The sequence below is a fragment of the Penaeus japonicus genome, unplaced genomic scaffold (genome assembly GCF_977035675.1).
Source record: "Penaeus japonicus unplaced genomic scaffold, GWHDUDI00000001_assembly GWHDUDI00000007, whole genome shotgun sequence".
In the NCBI taxonomy this organism is placed as follows: domain Eukaryota; kingdom Metazoa; phylum Arthropoda; class Malacostraca; order Decapoda; family Penaeidae; genus Penaeus; species Penaeus japonicus.
Genome location: NW_028234409.1, coordinates 9,197,359 through 9,218,374, shown reverse-complemented (window position 1 = coordinate 9,218,374; position 21,016 = coordinate 9,197,359). Strand labels below are relative to the sequence as shown.

Sequence of the window (21,016 nt, the reverse complement as noted above, 5' to 3'; positions counted from 1 at the left end):
TTTAAAAATCTATGTAATATTAGATAGGGTCGGGAAAACAGACGCTTTTCGTACAGGGAGAAAAAAAACGTAGACTACTGACGAGTGTGCAATACTGTCCAACATAACGCGAAGGTGATACATGAATAACACTTATCTCGGCGAGTATTATATATGTCTTGTATACCGTTCACCATATTGTATATTGCGGTTTATCTAAAATATATTGTATATTATGCATCATATACTAATGGAGTGTAGTATTCGAAATTAATACGAAATATAATGTGGAATGTATTATATCTGACAGACACTGTCCCATCGTATTTATATGTAGTGCTTATTTTTATTTTTTTATTTTTGTGTGATCGCGACGGTGAATAGCAAGACGAAGAAGAAAAAAATAGCCGAAGATAATGGGAGACTTTTAAACCAAACAAATTAAGAAATAATGATAGTAATAAGAAATATGTATATATAATAGAAATAATGATACTAAAAATAGGATAATAAAACAAAGTGTAACAAGGTGTAAAATACGACAGTGGCTGCATTGAAATAGATTGTCAGTTTTAACGTTTCAACTGCCAAAGAAACAAAAAAGACGAAATCAAATAGACATTAAAAACAAGACAGCTTTGTTCACTGCCTCTAGCAGTCATAATCAACACAACTGACATAAAAAAAATAACAAATTTCAAACCAGACTAATGATAAATGGAATAGAATATTGGATTTTCGATTTGAAGATAAATCAAAGATGTCCATGGAACCAGTCTAGCTTATCATCGAAGCTTCTAGGTGACGTTATTATGATATCATTCAAGTTTTAATTAATATATTGTTTTACTCATGTACCCCGTTCTTCCTTTCATTGTTTACGTTCGTAGTCACAAATACTGAAAAAAGGTATGAGTTACATTCGTTAATTCCACAAGATATGTAATTAACTTTTTGATGTCATCTTCAATTTTTTTTAAACTTGTGAGATTATACATAGCTATTTAAACAAATGACTGCAGTGAATATCAGTTGTAAAGTTGTTATTTTTAAGGATATTTTTTACAATCGAGGGTGAAGTCTGACGATATACGAAATATCACTGCGACGATAATGAATAATTAATGAATGAACTATGGCCCTATATGTAGTATTCTTTATATACAAAGATCCAGTTACAGGCATATAAATAGATCGAAAATTTAAATTGTTGATATGATATAACTCTACCCTATCGCATGAAACAGAGTAATGGGTATCTTCCAGATGAATGGTTATAATCATTTAGATTTTTAAAAACTTAAAACAATTAAGAGGCCGAAGAACATATTATATAAGATAATTTGTTTTAAATATCTGTACGGTAGCACGCTATTAGGCCTAATCCTTTATCTATTTTTTTTTTTTTTTTTTGTAATGTACGATGCGATTCTATTTTAAGTAATGTGTTTAAACTTTTCGACAAGTATTTAGACTTTTAGATAATGGATTGTAACTTTTAGATACTGTATTGTAACTTTTAGATGATGTTTTTCAACTTTTAAATGATGTATTTAAACTTTTCAGTAATGTATTTAAACTTTTCAATAATGTATTTAAACTTTTCAGTAATGTATTGTAACATATATGACTTTAATTCGCTCGATATTGCAGCTCTGTGTGTTTACATAATCAAAAGAAATTTCATTGTCTGTTTCCTTGGTAACTGTGAACCATCTAAATATCTTTTATAATTAGGGTTTTCGGATGAACATTCATCAATAAATTTAGACGTAACTGAGGGAATGAGATACAGCACGGAACACCAAGTGCGCCATTTTCATTTAGATATTTGAGGGCATGAGAGTCACTCACCCTATACGTGTAGGAGTTAGATTCATCACTTTGTTTGTCGTTAGATCGAGAGATTCATATCTGGATCCTGCTTAAAGAAGGCTTCGAATAGGATTAACGAGAAGGATTATCTTATAATAACTCTCAGAAAAGGATACGATCGCTTAAACCTCAGTATAGATACACAAGACTCGATGTATAGATTTCTACTGAATAATCTATTTTTGTTTTAAATAGTAATTTAAACGCATTTCTCCTCGACGTTTTAAAAAGTCTTGTTATACCAGAGACATCATGTTGGAACTACTATTGTGAAACTCTACTGGAGAGCTCTGTCTCTTATCAATGATAATGTCCTTATCTCATGGTTATTCGCCGGTTGACGTAATGAATGTCAGATGGTCTCCTGGAGCTTGATGAAAGAAATATTTGTGCATGATAGTGAAATGAGCTGGAAAGGCCAAATCATGCATGCACTGATTCTAGACGAAACGAGAAATCCAGTTAGAAGCAGTGATCGACCGCTGTAATCAGTAATTTCCCCCAAAAAAGAATATATAGTGAGATTTTTTTCCGAAAAAAAAAAATATATATATTATATATATATATATATATATATATATATATATATATATATATATATATATATATATATATATATATATATATATACGTGATTTTATAGGTACACTCATTTTCCTCCTCGCTGAATTCCATCCCGACTATCGAAGTTATTAACGTAACAAAACTTCCCTAAAAGTTCATATATACTTTTTTCTTACCCTTGCGTTAAGAACGGCCGTATTTTTCATACATTGGATAAATCGTGATAAATCTTGTGATAAATCTCGCTGTTCATACACGGTTTAATCCCGCGAGCGTAATTAGCTCTTATCGTGATGTTTTATGGTGGGTATAAAAACACCGGCATTAGATACTGAAGTTCAACTTGGAGGAAGTTTCCTTTTGAAGACTTGAAATCGGTTTTCCTTTGATATTTTAAAAGAAGTTCTCTTTTGAAATTTTGAAATGATGATGGTGATGGTGCTGGTAACGCTTTTGCTGTGTATTTATCAGTATATTGGTTATCAGTATTTATATAATATGAATAATGCTGATAATGATGAAGGTAGCAGTAAGTAACAGTGGTAGTTACTAGTTAACATTACTAGTATTGATAATGGTTATGATAATGATGATGGTAATAATAGTTATAGATGCGATATACGATATTTGGAATTAGTTTCTGGTTGTGAGAACGATATAGCTACTGGCCAATGTTGCCACGAATATTATTTTTCATTATTATTTGTCATGACGATTGTGGGAATGATTATGATGATTACGATGATAATGATGATAATAGTTATGATGATCATGATGATGGCAGTGATGATAATGGGGAAGAGGATAATGATGATGATTATGATGATATGACGATGATGAGGATGGCGATCATTGAGATGATCCTAGTCTCAACCATCTTGTCATGTTATTGCTATCATTGCTGCCGATGTTCTGCCTGCAACCTGCACGTCATCATGAACTGCAGTGTTCAGTATCATGATTATTATCACCTTTCACGTTGTTATTAAAGTTCCAGTCATTACATTTCCATATGCGAGCGACAAAATCATGAAGAATTTTGAGGAATACCTTAATTCATCATATGCAATTAATATTTTTTTAAATCAAATATATCCACAAAATAAAACAATATCACCAATTCTTTCTCCTCCTGAAAAAAAGTAAACTACCAACAACATACCATCATTTCTTTCCTTCGAAAATGACTTAACTCGAAACAATTACATACCCCCCCCCCCCACCCCTTGACCCAAACACATCCACAATCCTTTTTTTCCTCCTAAGAGGGATTTCGTCTCAGAAAGGATGCGGTTCAGCTGGTAAGAATATGTTCCTTCTCTGCTTTCGAAACCCTCGAACCGCAAGATACCCCCAAAAAATTGTCCTCTTCTTCCCAATCTTTTAAAGATGACATGCCCACTTTGCTTCCTCTTCTTTCAAAAACTCTCGAATCACTGTATATTCATGTATCATCCTCGTCTTCCAGAATCTTCAACCATGATATATCTTCATTTCCTTCACTTTTTCGAAGTCTTCAACCACAACATCCTATCGTCCTCTTCTGCTCAAATCTTCAACCACATACCTACATTTCGTCGCCTTCTTTCCAAAGTTTTTAACCACAACACACTCACAATTTCCTACTAACCACAACACAAAATCTTCCTCCTAATTAAACACCCTCACAAATATCCCCTTAACTAAACATTCACAACCCCCCCCCCTAACCAAACCCCCTCACAACCCCCTCATCATAACCAAACACCCTCACAACCCCCCCCTAACCAAACACCCTCACAACCCCCCCCCCTAACCAAACACCCTCACACCCACCCACCCTAAACCAAACACCCTCACAACCCCCCCCCCATCATAACCAAACACCCTCAAAACCCCCCTCTTCCTAACCAATCACCCTCACAACACCCTCCCCTCCCCCCAACCAAACACCCTCACAACCCCTTCTCCTTCTGCTTCCTCCAGGTCAGCGTCCGCATCACGACAATGGATGCCGAGCTGGAGTTCTCGATCAAGCCCAGCACGACGGGTAAGCAGCTGTTCGACCAGGTGGTTCGAACGATCGGCCTTCGCGAGATCTGGTACTTCGGGCTTCAGTTCATCGACAGCAAGGGCTTCACGAGCTGGCTGGTCCTCACGAAGAAGGTTTGTTGTTGTTTTTCTGTGTTTGGGATTAGTGTGTGTGTGGGGGGGGATTTGTTTATATTATAAATGTGATGTCTGTTGAGAAGAATGGTGTGTGTTTTTTTTTTTCCTTCTTACTTTTTGTTTTTAGGGAAGAGATAAAAAGAGAATTGCAATATGTTACAGTGTTTTAGTAAAGAGAGATACTTTTCTTTTGCTAATTTGGTTGAAATATTGTTGAAGACCAAATATAATACAGCCTAAAATATCACAATAAATTACCAACGTCATAGTTTCTCGAACCATTTAGTAAAATGACCAGGCAACAACTCCGACGTTTACCAAGAGTCGGCATGGTTAGATTCCGTCGGGGTCGGCAAGCGGCGTTGGGCCGTCTTCATAAGCCAGCTGCCAAATTTATTTAGGGATGGAGCATTTTGTAAAATACCGTTGGTTGTTCATATCAACGACAACATGGTTCACTAAAATCGTTTCGAATAACAAAATATCCATTAAATTGGAACTAGGTCACGAAGTGGTTGGCGATCGACGTTCCCCGACTACGTGGATGATTCGTTTTCAAACATTTGAGTGTAGTCTGCTATTACTATCTGGCCAGAAATGTTAGTGTAAGTACCATCAAACCTTGCATGTCCAACTAGAGTGAAGGAAATGGGAAATTAGATCTCTACTGCTGTATTTGTGTCTTCCTTCTCGTCCCCCAACTAACATCGTGATCGGACTCCTTTGGCTCTTGCTTTCGTTCCTGAGAGTGGGTAATTTTCCTACTCAATCATGAGTCGTTATTCTTCACTTACTGGCGGTTCCGTTTAGTATCTGTTGTGTCCGGTACGTGATAGGAAATATGGTACTAGGCGATTAGTGAACCGTTGGGTCCTTCGTCTGGTCGACGTTGGCCGGCCTACGTCAGTTGGACATCAGAGTGCCAGCTGTGTTCACGCGATTCGAAGATCAACATCCTAAACGAAAGTAAAACTAATGATCAATCTCTTTCCATGCAACAGGTTCTCCAGCAAGTGGGCAAGAAGCATGACAACCCCATCCAGTTCAAATTCCGCGCCAAATTCTACCCTGAGGACGTGAGCGAGGTCATCCAGGAGTCTACTCTGGTGAGGCTTTTAACAACTATTTGAACTGTTTATGTCAAGGTCTGTCAGTCAATCGGATCTTGGATTTGATACGAAATATTATGATGTCGAATGCTGTAAACAAAAATATTATAAAGTCGTGGAAATGGCTAGGTGAGAGGGAAATGTATGTCTACAGGTATGTCTTGCAGATATAATGAGGAAACAACATTAAATCAACATCATTGATTAGATACCCATTGTGGCATTGAATATAAAACAGCATAATTTTTTTTTTTTTTTTTTTTTTTTTTACATACATACATATACCAAAAGTAGCATTAACCACGATCAAAAACCCTCGAGGACCGTCATTCCTTCTTAATTCGGCCAGGACACCATCGACCCTCGTCTCACCTTTGTTCTAACCTCCTCCTCTCCTTTCTCAACAGCGAATGTTCTACCTGCAAGTGAAGAACGCCATCCTGAGCGACGAGGTCTACTGCCCCCCCGACGCCTCCGTGCTCCTCGCCTCGTACGCCGTGCAGGCCAAGTACGGCGACTTCAACCCGGACTTCCACAAGCCGGGTTTCCTCGCCAATGACCGGCTTCTGCCCCAGCGCGTGTTGGATCAGCACAACCTGACCCGTGACGCGTGGGAGGAGAAGATTACCACGTGGTATAAGGAGCACAGGGGTCGTATCAGGTGGGTGTGGGTGTTCTCCGGTTCTGGAGATGTTGGTTCAGATTCTAGAAGAAAAAATAAAATCGTATCATTTTCTTCGAGATTCAAATAAGCGAACCTTCTTTCAGGGGAAAGGAACGCTTGTCTCAATATATACTTAACATCCGTATCTTCATACAGTGAAAAATACCTGATAAATACTAGAAACTTGAATTCATCGTTTTTTTTTATTTTTTATTCAGAGAGGAAGCCATGTTGGACTACCTGAAGATGGCTCAAGACCTGGAGATGTATGGCGTTAACTATTTTGATATTAAAAACAAGAAGGGCACGGACCTCACCCTCGGCATTGACGCCCTGGGTATTAACGTCTTCGAAAGAGGTGACAGGTAAATATTCCTTTTTGATTGTGATTTTTTCTCTCTTGAAATCCCTGTTTTTAACGTTTACTCTTTAACCTTTTTCCTTGTTATATCGATACCCTTACTTTTTCGATCGTTTCGTATTCAATTATCTTTCTTTAGTTCTTCCATTCCCCATCCCTTGATGAATAAAATCACGTAATAGATGAAGTAGATAATAACCACAATCATAATAGATAAAATTCAAAATAATTCTTACAAAATAGCGGTGAAAATAACCTCACCTTTCCCTCCTCCTCCTCCTCTTCCTCCTTCTCCTTCTTCTTCTCCTTCTTCTTCTTCTTCTTCTTCTTCTTCTTCTTCTTCTTCTTCTCCTCCTCCTCCTCCTCCTCCTCCTCCTCCTCCCTCTCCTCCTCCTCCCTCTCCTCCTCCCCCCTCTCCTCCTCCCCCCTCTCCTCCTCCCCCCTCTCCTCCTCCCCCCTCTCCTCCTCCCCCCTCCTCCTCCTCCCCCCTCTCCTCCTCCCTCTCCTCCTCCCCCTCTCCTCCTCCTCCTCCTCCTCCTCCTCCTCCTCCTCCTCCTCCTCCACCTCCACCTCCACCTCCACCTCCACCTCCACCTTCTCCTCCTCCTCCTCCTCCTCCTCCTCCTCCTCCTCCTCCTCCAACCCCAGACTGACCCCAAAGATCGGCTTCCCCTGGTCCGAGATCCGCAACATCACCTTCCACAACCGCAAGTTCCTCATCAAACCCATCGAGAAGAAATCGCCCGACTTCGTCTTCATTTCCTCTCACGTCCGCATCAACAAGACGATCCTGGCGCTGTGTATGGGCAACCACGACCTCTTCATCCGACGTCGTAAGGCCGACACGATCGAGGTCCAGCAAATGAAGATCCAGGCTCGGGAGGAGAAGATGTCCAAGAAGATGGCGGTGTGAGTTGGGCGTTGTTGTTTTTTGGGTTGGGATGGGTGTGTGTGTGTGTGTGTGTGTGTGTGTGTGTGTGTGTGTGTGTGTGTGTGTGTGTGTGTGTGTGTGTGTGTGTGTGTGTGTGTGTGTGTGTGTGTGTGTGTGTGTGTGTGTGTGTGTGTTTTGGTAATAATGGCAGCTTTCTTTTATAGCTATCACTATGGTTCTTTTTTATTGTGGTTATGATTACAATAACGGTGACTATCGATGATGATTATTGCAATCATTACTTCCCTCAGTGTAAATCATAACTATTAAGTAGCATTAGCATCCATCTTATTATACTGATTGGTATAATCATAATTTCTTAGTATTTATACCACATGCATCAAATATCAGCACTGGTAACTCCATCACTCCTCTCCGGCAAAGAAATTATCACACCTGCTCAACAGGGAGAGGCTCGCCCGGGAGGTGGCACTGCGAGAGGAAGCAGAAAAGAAGCAGAAGAACTTCGAGGAACGCCTCCTGAGCATGAACAAGGAGATGGAGCTGCGGCAGAAGGAGCTCCACGACGCCCAGGATACGATCCGACGTCTGGAGAAACAGCTGCAGGAACTCCAGGCTGCCAAGGACGAGCTCGAGGCCAAGCAGACGGAGCTGCAGACGATGATGACGCGCCTGGAGGAGACCAAGGAGATGGAGGCCGGCGAGAGGGTAAGGTTGGAGGAGGAGATCAGGTACAAGCAGGAAGAGATCTCGCGCATCCAGGATGAGGTTAACGTCAAGGATGAAGAAACCAGGAGGCTTCAGGTAAGAGCAGAAAAGAAGGGAGAAAGAGCTGTGTTGCTAGAGTTTGGAGGATAATCGTGACTTATTTCGATTATTTGCAGAGCATTCACGTGACAAAAGCCAATTTTCTTTACATCTAATACATTTAAAATGAATATAAGTAGATAGATTGGTAGAGTGTAAACTATAGTAAAACTTCCCCTGTACAGACCAATACAAACTATCAAGAGAGCAACCCATATACAGAACTTATAAATGTTAGATAAATATTTACTTAAAACGATTTGCCAGTCATGAACCACAGAATAATAGTTATTTAAAAACATAACCATGCACCGTATTAAAAAAATAACGGAAAAAAATCAATAATTCGTGGACCAACGAAAAATTAAATATTGACTTAAAACAAAGAATGAATTGTTTAAGTACATTATCTATTCAAAGAGTAACATAGGCCTATGTTCACGCCACGCCCTCTCTCCTCGCAGTCCGAAGTCGAAGAAGCTCGGCGGAAAGAAGAGGAGGCAACCCTAGCTCTGCTGACGGCCTCGACGGTCCAGAAGGCCTCCGCGATCTCTTCCTCCTCCTCCTCCTCCGAGGACGAGGCGGAAATCCTTCGCCCCAAGACTCCCGTAGTCGAGAAGGTCGAGGCCACCCTTGCCCAGAGCGCGTTCAACGGCCACGACTTCTATGAGGCCGAGGCTGAGCGTCGAAGCAGCAGCTCCTCCGAGGAGAGTCACACCATGGAACCGGTTGACGTCAAGCCGGAGCTTCTCGAGATCCAGGAACCCAAGCAGGATTCCGATGCCATTAAGAGGATGAAGCTGTTAGAGGTTGGTTGGGCTGGTAGTTGTATTTTGATATTCAATAAATTCAGTCCAGATGTCTTGTGCAAGGACGAAGAATCGGCTATAGTACCGTAAAGAGGATGATAAGTTTTGCATATTGTGTTCTGTATTGTATCACGATAGGGTAATGTATATTTATAGCAATTATTTTTATGCTTTCTTCGTTTTTTCAGATTAAGACCAGATTTGATACTGTTTCAATACCCCCAATTCACGCTTAACTTCTTTGTTACCGGAAGAATTAATAACATTTCCATTCCCTATTTAAGTCGGTAGATGAATTTATTATCTTCTTTTCCTCCTCCTTCTCCTCTTCCTCTTCCTTTTCCTCCTCCTCCTCCTTCTCTTCTTCTTCCTCCTTCTTTTCCTCCTTCTCCTCCTCCTAACCTCCTCATCCCCCTTTTCCTCCTTCTTTTTCTTTATCTTTTGACTATTCCTACTAAGTAAGGTATTAACTGTATTTCCATCTTTCCTCCGCACCGTCATGTCTAAGATTTTTTTCTAAACAGCAGATTCCATATTGTGCCAACCATCCCTTTTTATGAATGAATGAAAACCAATTCCTCTCCCGCCAGGACGTCAAGCAGTCCCTAGCAGCCGAGCGTAAACCCGATCAGCTGACGGTGCTCGACAAGATCTACAACGCCAACATCAGCAAAGGCAACACGAAGTACAAGACGCTCCGGCAAGTGCGACAAGGGAACACCAAACGTCGTGTTGACCAGTTCGAAAACCTCTAATTGTTCTTTTCCTTTTTACTGTACTGTTTGGACCGATGCGAAAAGACTGTATTTTCCTTTTATTATTATTATTATTATTATTGTAATGTTGTATATTCATTCATTATACATTAATTGGTATATCTATTTTTTTCCTCCTGATTGTAGAGAACATGTTTGATAGGAATAATAATAACTATTGTAACTTATCTTTTTTAAGTTATTATTTTTTGGCTCTTTTTATAAATTTCGTTTTGGTTACTTCAATTTTCCATTCTATTTTTTCATCTTTAGTTTTTATTATTATTAGTTTCCTTTCAGTTATTTGTTTTTTGTTTATGTTCATTGATATGACCCATACCAGATAGATTTTTAAGGATGTGTAGGTTTAGTTAAGCTTAACTTTTGGTTAATATGTTAAAAATGCAACGTATAAAAAATGTGAAATGCATTTTTTTTTCATTTGTTAATGGTATGTTCCAGTAATTTAATTTATATAATTTTGTACAGATCAACGAATTGCTTTTTTTTTTAGAGAGAGAGAGAGAGAAACATAATATAAAGATTACTTTGAACTGTTGACTGTACATGTGTAAATTCTTTTCCTCGTCTCGGCTAAGTAATTGCCAAACGTAACTCAAGGAAATACTTTGAATATTCCTGATTAAGTGCATCACCATATAAACATTCATTAGGAAATGCAGATTAAGCTATATTTTTATCGTTGATTCATTCACATGTATAATTTTTAGCAAATAGTAGTTGCATGATTTATGGTTTTCTAATCATCTGTTTTAAGTACAATTTCTCAATGCTGTAAAAAGAAATATACTAGTGATAAATGAATGAATTGATGGAAATAAAAAATAGAGAAATCCGTGTTGATTTTGACCTTAAAAACATTATTTTTCCTAAGAATATATATATATATATATATATATATATATATATATATATATATATATACATATATATATATATATATATATATATATATATATATACATATACATATATATATATATATATATGTGCGTGTGTGTGTGTGTGTGTGTGTGTGTGTGTGTGTGTGTGTGCCCTCAAAGCCTATAACAGATATGTGCCATAATATACAATATGTTTATTTTGCCTGATATGAAAGGTAATGATGCATATCTAAGAAATAATGTAATTATTGGAGTGTGAAAATATTTTGTGGAAGCAAAAGTTTATTGCGTTTTCGTATGAAAAATTATGAATGAGGCAAAGAAAAGAAAGCAAGGTGAAAAACAAAAATGAATAGAAAAAAGTGGGAAAGAATAAGAATGAGAATGAGTGTTATGGTCTTATGGTTAATTATTATTATCATTATCACCGTTATTCTCATTATCATTATGATAACAGTTATGCTAATTATAACAATTATTTATCAATTATGCTTGGTAAAAACGATGATAATGATTATGATGATAATTAATGATAGTGATAACACCCATAACAACAGTAATAGTAATAATAATAATGCAGATATCATTGTCATTATGACTATTACCATTACCATTCATGCTATATAAAAATACGACAATACTGACGGTAGTAATAACAATAATAGCAACATTGATGATATAGATAAACATAAATACTTATCAAAAGGGCGGCAATATATTGTTGACCTTATTTAAATATCCTTTCTCTTTTATATAATTAATCATCTACAGAATAAGACCAGCGACCATAATAAAATTAATATCAAAAGTGAATATGATATTTGGATGACAGTTCACATTGATGATACAAGCTCAGCATTGTGTCCAAATTGCTGTATATTGCAAAGGGTATTGATATCCTTTACATAGCCTGATTCCTATAACCTGCTACCTACCAGACAGACCATTTCAGCGTGTCTTTATTCTATGTTCTAGTAGTGTCAGGTGATGCCATCACCATTTCCTCCATTTTTCCTGTAATCTTCATCCGAACTTTGTAATCTGTAAGAGAGCTGATAACACATATTCTCCGATTAAGAGATAACGAGACTTAATCGGATGGACTTTCATGGAAAAATCATGATTTGACAAACTGATTAATCTTATTACAGGGAGAAATTCTTGTATGGTAGGGTATCCAATAGAGTGACAACTGAAAACCCTGTTTGGAAAGTAGAGAATTTCAACGTAGGATATTTCAATATATCAAATTTTCTGAACTGAAAAGTATGTATAATCTTGACGCTGTTATGCGTTATCTTTTAGTATGGGAGGACATATAACTATTGAGCCGGCATACCAATTGGGTCTTCAATTTAAATCTACGGGCTTTGTATTCACGTTACAGTTATAAGTGAGCAAGTGACTTCAGGAATCGGTACATGTAGAAGTTAATCTGATTGTTTGATGAGTAAGTAACACAATTCATATGTGGAGTACCTGCTATGAGCTCTTTGGCAAATGGAGATGCAATATGAATAAATCTTTAAGAATATATAGGTATTTTACTTAATTTCGTGTCCACTACCATTTAATTATTTCTTTAACACCGTCCTCTCCCGCTTTTATTTTTTTCATAGACATTATTTCACTAGTTGCAATGTGTGCAACCAGATTCCTATCACTCTTTGATTGTTTTTGCATCTACATAAAGGGGTAGGAAATACTATAAAATCCACAATAGTTTAACAAAATCCCTTATATTACTGATTCGAGTCTACACAACTACTATTTCCAGACAGATAACGCACTCTTAGATCTGGAATAATGATGCTCACTTTTCTGTCTTGTTACATCACTTTGAACATGTGAGAAATAGTATTTAATACGATGTCGCTTACTGCTGTTTGTTTGCTTGTCTTTTGTCTCTTTTTATTCCAGCACTTTCTCTCTCTTTTCAATTTTGGCGTCTTGGAAATTTTTTTGTAATCGCTCCCTTGTATGTCACCTTTTGCAGACTCCATTCAAAATATCCATATTACAGACTTATCCATCGAATTTAGAGGAAGTGCGATATTCCCTACTGTTTATGTTTAAATAATCACATCCTATCAACTACATTTAGGTTTTATGTGTCACGTGAGTGATATATGCCGAAAAGGCACCGATGGAAGGGCGGAGGAGCATCATTGCAGAGGTTGAAGGGGCGCCATTGGAAGGGAAGAAGTATCATTGAAAAGACTGAGGGGGCACCTTTGGAATGGTCTAAGGGACTAATAGGATGAGGGGACACCAGTGAAAGGATCCGAAAAGGTGCCACTGGAAAGGCTAATGCGACACCATTGGAGGGGCAGAGGAGTGACATACGAAAGGCCAAGAGGCGCCACTAGAAGGTCAGAGGGACATCATAGGAAGGGCCGAAGAGAACCACTGGAAGGATTAAAGGAGCACCTTTAGAGGGGCAAAAAGTCACGACTGGATGGGCCAATGGTCGAGAGACGACCTTGGAAGGCTGGAAGGATGGAGGGACAATGGTGTTGAAGGGGGAACGATTTACTGGTGAATCGCTGACTCTTACTAGGTTAGGTAATGCAGCATTGGAAAAAAAACTGTTTAATACATATTATCAGCTCTGTCATTTTAGCTTCTTTTGCATCTAGTATCTACAGATATCAAGTTTGCTTGTTATGATTTAGTTTAATTAGTGGAATGTTTTTGTATTTATGTATGTTTTATCATTTGCTTATTATTTCGGGTTAACTTTTAAACGATTGTCAGCATCACTTACGAACAAGTGACTACAAGCGTCTTGCCTTGTGAATTGCTTTTCCCGGTTGTTCAGTTGTTAAGTGGAGTGTAAAGGCGGAGTATGTAACCATCATTCGTGTTATCTAAGGTGTATTAGGATATATATATATATATCTATATATATATATATATATATATAGATATATATATATATATATATATATATATATATATATACATATATATATATATATATATGTATATATATATATAGGTATATATATGTATATATATATATATATATATATATATATATATATATATATATATATAGTTTTTTCTTTCTTTTTTTCTTTCTTTTTTTGGAACTGCCTGTGAAATATTCAATTTTCGAGAATATTTTCATCAGCATGCTTTATAAAATAATACTTGTCCGAACTTGTATGTTCTTTTGTATTAACGTACAATACAGTTGATTTTTTTATTGGTCTAAATTTAAAGGGCAGCGAGCCATGAGTGTTCAGGAATGATAGTTGTAGGTTGATGTCTCAAAAAAGGTTGAAACCCGCTGACCTGGGCACCAGTTCGCCGTAAATTGACCCTGGTGCCATTAAATAACAGATTGCCTTAAATGACAGATCACCTGTGCCTTTTGTTTCGCTGCTCTGTCCGGCCCTGAGTCTGTCTTTTGTGCTAATATGCATTGCGTTGCTTTATAGGCCTATGTCGCCCTATATTCACCTGCATTGCCCTGATCTTGCCTGTAATGAGCTGTGTTGACTCCTACTGCCTTGTACATCTGACACAATGCTCTCTTGTTGAAAACTAAAGCCATATAGTTTTGACTTCTTTGTTCTCTGGGGAGCAAATGCCCCGGGCCCTTCGTGCTGCCTCTATGTAAAAAAAAAAGAGTTGTCTCCAATTAGGGTGAGATTGTCACAGAATAGTTTCACACGAATATTCTAAAATCTTTCATAATATAATAAATCGCTTTTTCGCCAGGGGGACTATAGCACCACCCTGGACCCCCTACCAAAATGGAACCCCTTTAACCCTTTGGACTCTGCTGGGCCCCTAAGACTAAAATTCCGCCACTGACCAGATACACAGAGGCGCAGGCAGTCCAGAACAAGCAGGGAAATTTAGATCAGACATGTAATTATCTCAGTACACGTATGTACGCATGGTAGCATAGTGCAGTTACATTGTTATGAACTCTGTGTGTGTGTGTGTGTGTGTGTGTGTGTGTGTGTGTGTGTGTGTGTGTGTGTGTGTGTGTGTGTGTGTGTGTGTGTGTGTGTGTGTGTGTGTTCTAATATGGTACACAAGTTAACCAACATAGACACGCACGCACACATGGATTCATACCTTATATTGGAACAGAATAAAAGCCATTATTATTCTTGGAACTGCTACATCAGTCAGTCACCCTAACTCTGAAATTAGCTGTTTCCGGCATGTTAGAAGGTGGCTCCAGGATCATAATTTTTATTATGGCCTTTATCTTATCTTCTCCTCTGATACTACAGGTTAGAGAATGTGGTTTCACCCCTTATCGAGTAAACTTTCCGAAATAATAAATAAATGATCGTATATCACTATACACATACAATTCATGCAAATCACTAATAGGGTGTGTGTGACATTTCATTAAATCCGAAACTAATAAGAAAGTGTCAAGTATTATATTGAAATTGTGCTTTTTCACTAGTTATATAATCCTCCAGACACGGACACAAAGTCACGCAATGGAATGTCGCTAGTCATCGTTATATCATTTTTTAATGAAACCGGGATGCCGCAGAAGAACATCACGCTGCGTCATGAGTGATCGTACCTTCAAATAAAGTTCAAATTCAAATCAGCCGAGAAATTTATAACTAGATTAACAGCATTGCACAAGCGAAAAGTAAAAAGGTAGAGAAATTAGACCAGGGAAAGTAGAACAGGAAATGGATATTTGAAGAAGGTCGGAAAGGTATTCAAACAAAACCGAAACTCCTCAAATAACTCGTAAATTCACATCATACAAATGAAGACATCAATCACATAAAGATAATAAAACAAAGAGAGGAAGAATAAACGTACGAGAGAGTAGAACAGGAAATGGAGATTCATTGAAGAGATCAGTCACTCGTGAGAGATCGAAGAGGAAGGTTGTGTTTTGTCTCTCGTGCTTAATTTCCAAGTTACATTTCGAAATAATGGCTCAGCTCGACAAGATTGCTGATAATGTTGTCAAGAAGGCTGATACTAAGGAGGTATGTCTCGATTTTAAGTGGTTTTGAAGGTCCTGTCATGTCAGGTTATTATTTAATGAGTGACTCACGGTATTGGTGTTCAGGTAATGTAAGTATTTATTTACGTCTTTTCACTATATTTTAGAATTGCTTGTAGTTCCAGCAGTTAATATTGAAGGGAGAGGTCATTTTCCCACAGATGACAGCTCTTGACAGCTCTTGACAAGCATAATTCATGCATATGTGTCAAAGGATCAGTTTTCAAATTACAGGTGTTCATTTCGCTTTTTTTTTTATGAATTATTATTATGAATTTCTTAATCACTAAATCTTTATCACAATTAAGGTAAATAGGCGTTTGTATATAAGATTATGCATATTTATTCATATTCAGCTTTGTGAATTGTAGTGAATATCCATTTATCTTAAATTTATTAATACCCACTTGTCAAAACTTGGCCCAGTAAAAAAATAATAATAATAATAATAAATACTTAACTCCATCATAAACCACACTCAGTCATATCATGTGCCACAAAAAACTAACTTGAAGCTGAATATTTACAAAAGTAATACTTAATGGTTCCATGAAAGGCCAGCAAACCTCCCCCACCTTGTATATTCTGGCCAAATAGATTTAATTAACTGAGTTCCGTGGCTTTTTTAACACTGAATGCGGAACCAGTCTAAGTTCTTTGTCTCTCCGAATATAAATGGGAAAGATACATTGGCCTTTGCCGAAATACTAGAGTCGCTTCGGGCAATCTATTCCGAACATTTACTAAAAACCAAATCGAAGTGAAGCAAACGAGAAAATATTTATAGACCGCATTAGCCTTGCAGCTGAAACCTTTATACAAACGGCAACTTTAACCCACAGGAGGTGAAGATGAGCAGCTTCTGGGGGGAAGGAAGCTGCGTCCTCTTCTTCATGCGTCGGTTCGGATGAATGTTCTGCCGTGTGGGAGCCAAGGAGCTCAGTCTCTTGGCCCCACAGCTCGCCCAGGCTGGTGTGCGGCTCATCGGCATCGGGCTCGAGGAATTGGGAGTTGAGGAGTTCATCGAGGGGAAGTTCTTCGATGGAGGTCAGGAGGAGAGGGGGCGTGGCCAAGCATCTTCTTTTTCTCCCTCTGTGTTTTCTTCTTCTTCTTCATTATTTTTGTTCTTTGATTCTTCTCTCATCATTATTATTCTCTTACTTTTTTTGTCAATTTCCTTTTTTTCTTCTGCCTTGCTCTTCTTTTGAAGATATTACTATAGTGTTTAATGATTATTAGAAATGGGAATAAAGTATTCATGGTTTTATTTCTATATACTGTAAGTTGTTTCTGAAGTCAAGTCATTTGATACATTTTTATCTTTTCCAGAACTATATATTGACACAGATAAGAAGAACTACAAAGCCCTCAATTTCAAAAACCTCAGTGCTCTTGGATTAATTCCTGCTTTAATAGCCAAAGTTGCAAGGGACACAGTACGAAAGGTGAGTTGCACTGTAAGGTTGTGTTATAGATGTGGATATATATATATATATATATATATATATATATATATATATATATATATATATATATATATATATATATATATATATATATATACATATATATATAATTTTTTTTTTTTTTTTTTTTTTTTTTTTTTTTTGATCATATATCTGTACAGTAAGTAAGTCCAAATCTACTTTAAAAGTAATCTTTTATTTTAATCTTTGTCACAATTTGTTAAGATATGAAACCAATAAAAAGGATTCTATCTTTTTTAAAGAAGTAAAAAAAAAAAATACTTGAAGACTATGAGTTTGATGTGTAGGCAAAACAGCTAGAATAAATTTACAAATCTATGTGTTCCAACCATCAAATCCATATTCCTTTCAGTTTTAATGACAACTAACAATAATCATGAAAGTAACTTGTATCAACTAATTTAAAAGCATTTATACATCTGTATAGTTTCATTCACTTGATTAATTTTGTATTGAATCCAAGTACCAAAAGAAGGTCCTGATTACACATTATACTTTGAGAAAAAGTACTACAACATTTGATTAAAACCATGGCCTAAATAAATATTGTTCTCTTGTTAATAGTTAAATTAATATCAAATACCATTGAATGTGTGTGTGTGTTTGGGTTTGTTATCAGTTGATTATTAAGAAGTGTTGTTAAATAACATTTATTATTTTATTAACATATTTCCCCCCTATTTAGGCCAAACAGATGGGCATTTCAGGGGACATGAAGGGAGACAAAATGCAGACTGGAGGACTCCTGGTTGTGTCTCCCAAAGGCGAGAAAATATTATATGAGTTTAAACAGGAAAATCCAGCAGACCATGCAGAGAATGCAGCAATTTTAGGAGTAAGTATGAGGATATTTTCCCTTGCTTTCTTTCTTTGTGTCACTGATATTATTTTTATTTTAGGAGCATAAAAATAGTCATCATCTGTGTAGAATTTATTGCTCATTGTGACAGTTTCACTTTTTTGCATTGCATTGTTTGTTTTTTCTTCTTTATTTTCATATTTTTTCTTTCTTTCATATTCCCCCTTTTTTCTTTTATAGTTATATTTGTCATGTTTTAATGTTTTTACAGTTAGCCTGTCTTTACTCCTCTCTTTTCTAGTATTTGGGTTATATTCTGATTAAAGTCTTAGAAATCTTTTATCTTGTGATTGCGTACTTGATTCTTTGTAGAATCTCCCCCATTCCTGGGAGGAGGGCATTCTTCATCTAATCCTAAGAACCATTTACACTCTATAGTTTTCTTGATATTGACTAAGTTGAGTGCTGCTGTAGCATGTGTTCTGCCTCTGAATCTTTAAACTGTGACAGGGGGTACTTTGAAATTGGGGATGAAAGGGATGTGCCACTCTTAATACAAGTAGTGGTGCAAGTGGTATCGGTAATTCACAGCGATGGCTGGGGCTTCTAATTATCTCAGTCTTTGGCTTCACAAAGAGGATGGTGAAGCATTCATTGAATTTTGTGCATCTGCAAATTAGTGTGTGTACTCAGGGTATAGAATCATACTGGAAGAAGTACATTTCTTCAAGAATTAATGTAGTGTAATTGCTATTCTAGAAATGCATTTCAAAATCTGTTTCCTAAAATTTTATGAGGAAATTATGTTTTCTATTATTTTCTAAACTTATGGATGGATCTATAACTATATATTTTGGAAAGCACTGTGATATTAATCTGTTTTTGGTAAGATGACCTAGTAGTCAGCTGCAGTAATAAATAGTTTGTAGTTTCAACAAAATGAAAAGTACTATGTTTATTCTTCCCACATTGACTTTTGCTAACCAGCACTTGCTCACTGCCAGTGTGGAAATATTTTATCAATTGCTGTGTTACAAAAAACATTGCTGCAGCCTGTTCATACCAGCTTGAATGCAGCCTTATAAGGCTAATCTGAACAATATTTTGTGATTCATATATATTTTAGAATAAACAGTGGGGGTTCTGGGGAGATGGTTTAATTGGATACTCTTGGGAGATGAAGGAGAGTATCTTCTTCATATGAGCCCTCTTTTCTAGTCTCAAGGATCTTCTCTGGAGTGTGATCTTTCTCTCCTACTGTTTCTCTCAAATAGAAAGCCAAGACTCTCATATGGTTCATTACACACTTTTTAGGATGAGATTTCCAGATATTGTTATTCTACTTTCTTTTTTTAAAGGCCCTGGGCTTAGAAGCAGGAACAGCAACTGGAGAGAAGAAAGAAAATCTGAACGTAACAGACCTGGAGTGCGAGGAAGTGTGTGCAATGCCGGCTAAGAAGTAAACAGATATGTGGGACTGCCATATACTATCAGCAGTGCAACTGATTTATAATGTTTTTTTTAGTGCATGTCAAAAATTCATCACTTTCCTAAATTTCCTATGGAAATGAGTGATACTGAATGTCAAAAATGCTTGATGTCTCCTCATCTACAAGGAATAGAAATTGTGCAGATTTTAATTTGATACAAGTTCCTTCTTCCGAAAAATAGTTTAAGTTTTTCAGCATCTGATTTTCACAAGAGCTCACATTCATCCCTAATTTATAGGTTACAAGAGAAATCAACTATACTTGCTGCACTTATTAATGGTGCCTCTTTTTAATGGAAAAAAAGAGTAATATAACTTTTTTATTTTTGTAAAATTGCTAATTTTTATAATTTTAGCTGTGAGGATAGTTTATTAGTAGGTCATTATTTTAAGTTGGAAATACTTTTTGATATGAAAACTAAAAAAGTTAGGTAGAAGGGACACCCCCTCAAAAAATAAAAAAATACTCCATTAGTTTTGCAGCCTAACAGATTTTCTTTTGTACAATGTCAAGTCAGCCACAGATTCCATACATAGATATCACTGCCTTCTAATTAACAACCTGAGAAACTACTCAAATGTGATTTTGTACTTTTTTGATAATGCACAAGCATGAATAGATGATATGCAAGATTACTAGAATCTTTGTTATACATTAATGCTCAAGAATCAACAATAAAAAGTTGATTGAAAGGTAAATATATGGTAGATCTCCTTAAATGTTTAAATGTTTAGCTTGACAATACTGTGTCACAAACTTTGATATAATGATAATTTGCAATTTTTGCATGTGATGAATAAATGTATAGGTATATTTGTTTTCATGTTCAGGAATCTTATTTCTGCATATTTACACATGTTTTTACTGGCTTTAATTTATGAAGTCTTTTGTATAAATGAAGTTTTCAGGACATGAGATGGAAGTGTAGAAAGCTAGTGTTTATGTGTGTAAAGTAAGCATGGAAGAGAGCTTCTGTATACTTTATCCAAAGTTGAATATAAATGTATGAAAAACAAATGTTTATTATTACTCCATAGAACAGGAAAGTCATTTCCTTTAGAATTCAAAACCCGTAATAGGTCTATTTTGGGTACTTTACAATTACACTCCCCTGGACTTGTTCCATCTAGGCTGGTTTCAAAGCATTTTTTGTTATGCTATAACTGCTTAATAATATTTAACTAACTTCTAATATGATCACTATAACTCTTCATTACCTGCAAAAAAATTAGCAAGATTTGGGCAAAGGATGTTTTGTGTCTAGTCTTCCACATAGTTAATCTAGACCTTGTTGCAAGGATAATAATCCCTGACTTGAATCTGATTGCAGAGTCAGATAAGACTAGTAGTACCCTGTCTTAAGCAAT

The 21,016-nt window shown here is 36.6% G+C and overlaps 2 protein-coding genes across 2 annotated transcripts in view; both read left to right on the top strand.

Annotated features, from left to right (window-relative positions):
• The window catches only part of LOC122249209 (moesin/ezrin/radixin homolog 1), a 17,785-nt gene extending 6,966 nt beyond the window's left edge, over positions 1 to 10,819 (top strand). The window contains exons 3-10 of the mRNA XM_043009893.2: positions 4,384 to 4,563; positions 5,568 to 5,672; positions 6,083 to 6,336; positions 6,558 to 6,704; positions 7,349 to 7,609; positions 8,039 to 8,396; positions 8,864 to 9,208; positions 9,799 to 10,819. Of these exons, the coding sequence (XP_042865827.1) occupies positions 4,384 to 4,563; positions 5,568 to 5,672; positions 6,083 to 6,336; positions 6,558 to 6,704; positions 7,349 to 7,609; positions 8,039 to 8,396; positions 8,864 to 9,208; positions 9,799 to 9,963 (1,815 nt within the window). The 3' untranslated portion in view covers positions 9,964 to 10,819. The remainder of the gene's footprint in view (positions 1 to 4,383; positions 4,564 to 5,567; positions 5,673 to 6,082; positions 6,337 to 6,557; positions 6,705 to 7,348; positions 7,610 to 8,038; positions 8,397 to 8,863; positions 9,209 to 9,798) is intronic.
• Positions 10,820 to 15,672: 4,853 nt separating this feature from the next.
• LOC122249212 (prostamide/prostaglandin F synthase) lies at positions 15,673 to 20,666 on the top strand. Its single transcript, XM_043009899.2, has 5 exons — positions 15,673 to 15,856; positions 16,716 to 16,920; positions 17,203 to 17,318; positions 18,046 to 18,195; positions 19,518 to 20,666. Exons 2-5 carry the CDS (start codon positions 16,785 to 16,787, stop codon positions 19,620 to 19,622), a joined length of 507 nt encoding a protein of 168 aa, XP_042865833.1. The 5' UTR covers positions 15,673 to 15,856; positions 16,716 to 16,784; the 3' UTR covers positions 19,623 to 20,666.
• Positions 20,667 to 21,016: the final 350 nt, after the last annotated feature.

Bases quoted from the DNA above. Each gene is read 5' to 3' on its own strand.
- LOC122249212 (XM_043009899.2), top strand. From the start codon at position 16,785: ATGTTCTGCCGTGTGGGAGCCAAGGAGCTCAGTCTCTTGGCCCCACAG. The intron at 16,921-17,202 runs GTCAGGAGGAGA...TATCTTTTCCAG, and splicing joins GGGGAAGTTCTTCGATGGAG to AACTATATATTGACACAGAT. The intron at 18,196-19,517 runs GTAAGTATGAGG...CTTTTTTTAAAG, and splicing joins AGAATGCAGCAATTTTAGGA to GCCCTGGGCTTAGAAGCAGG.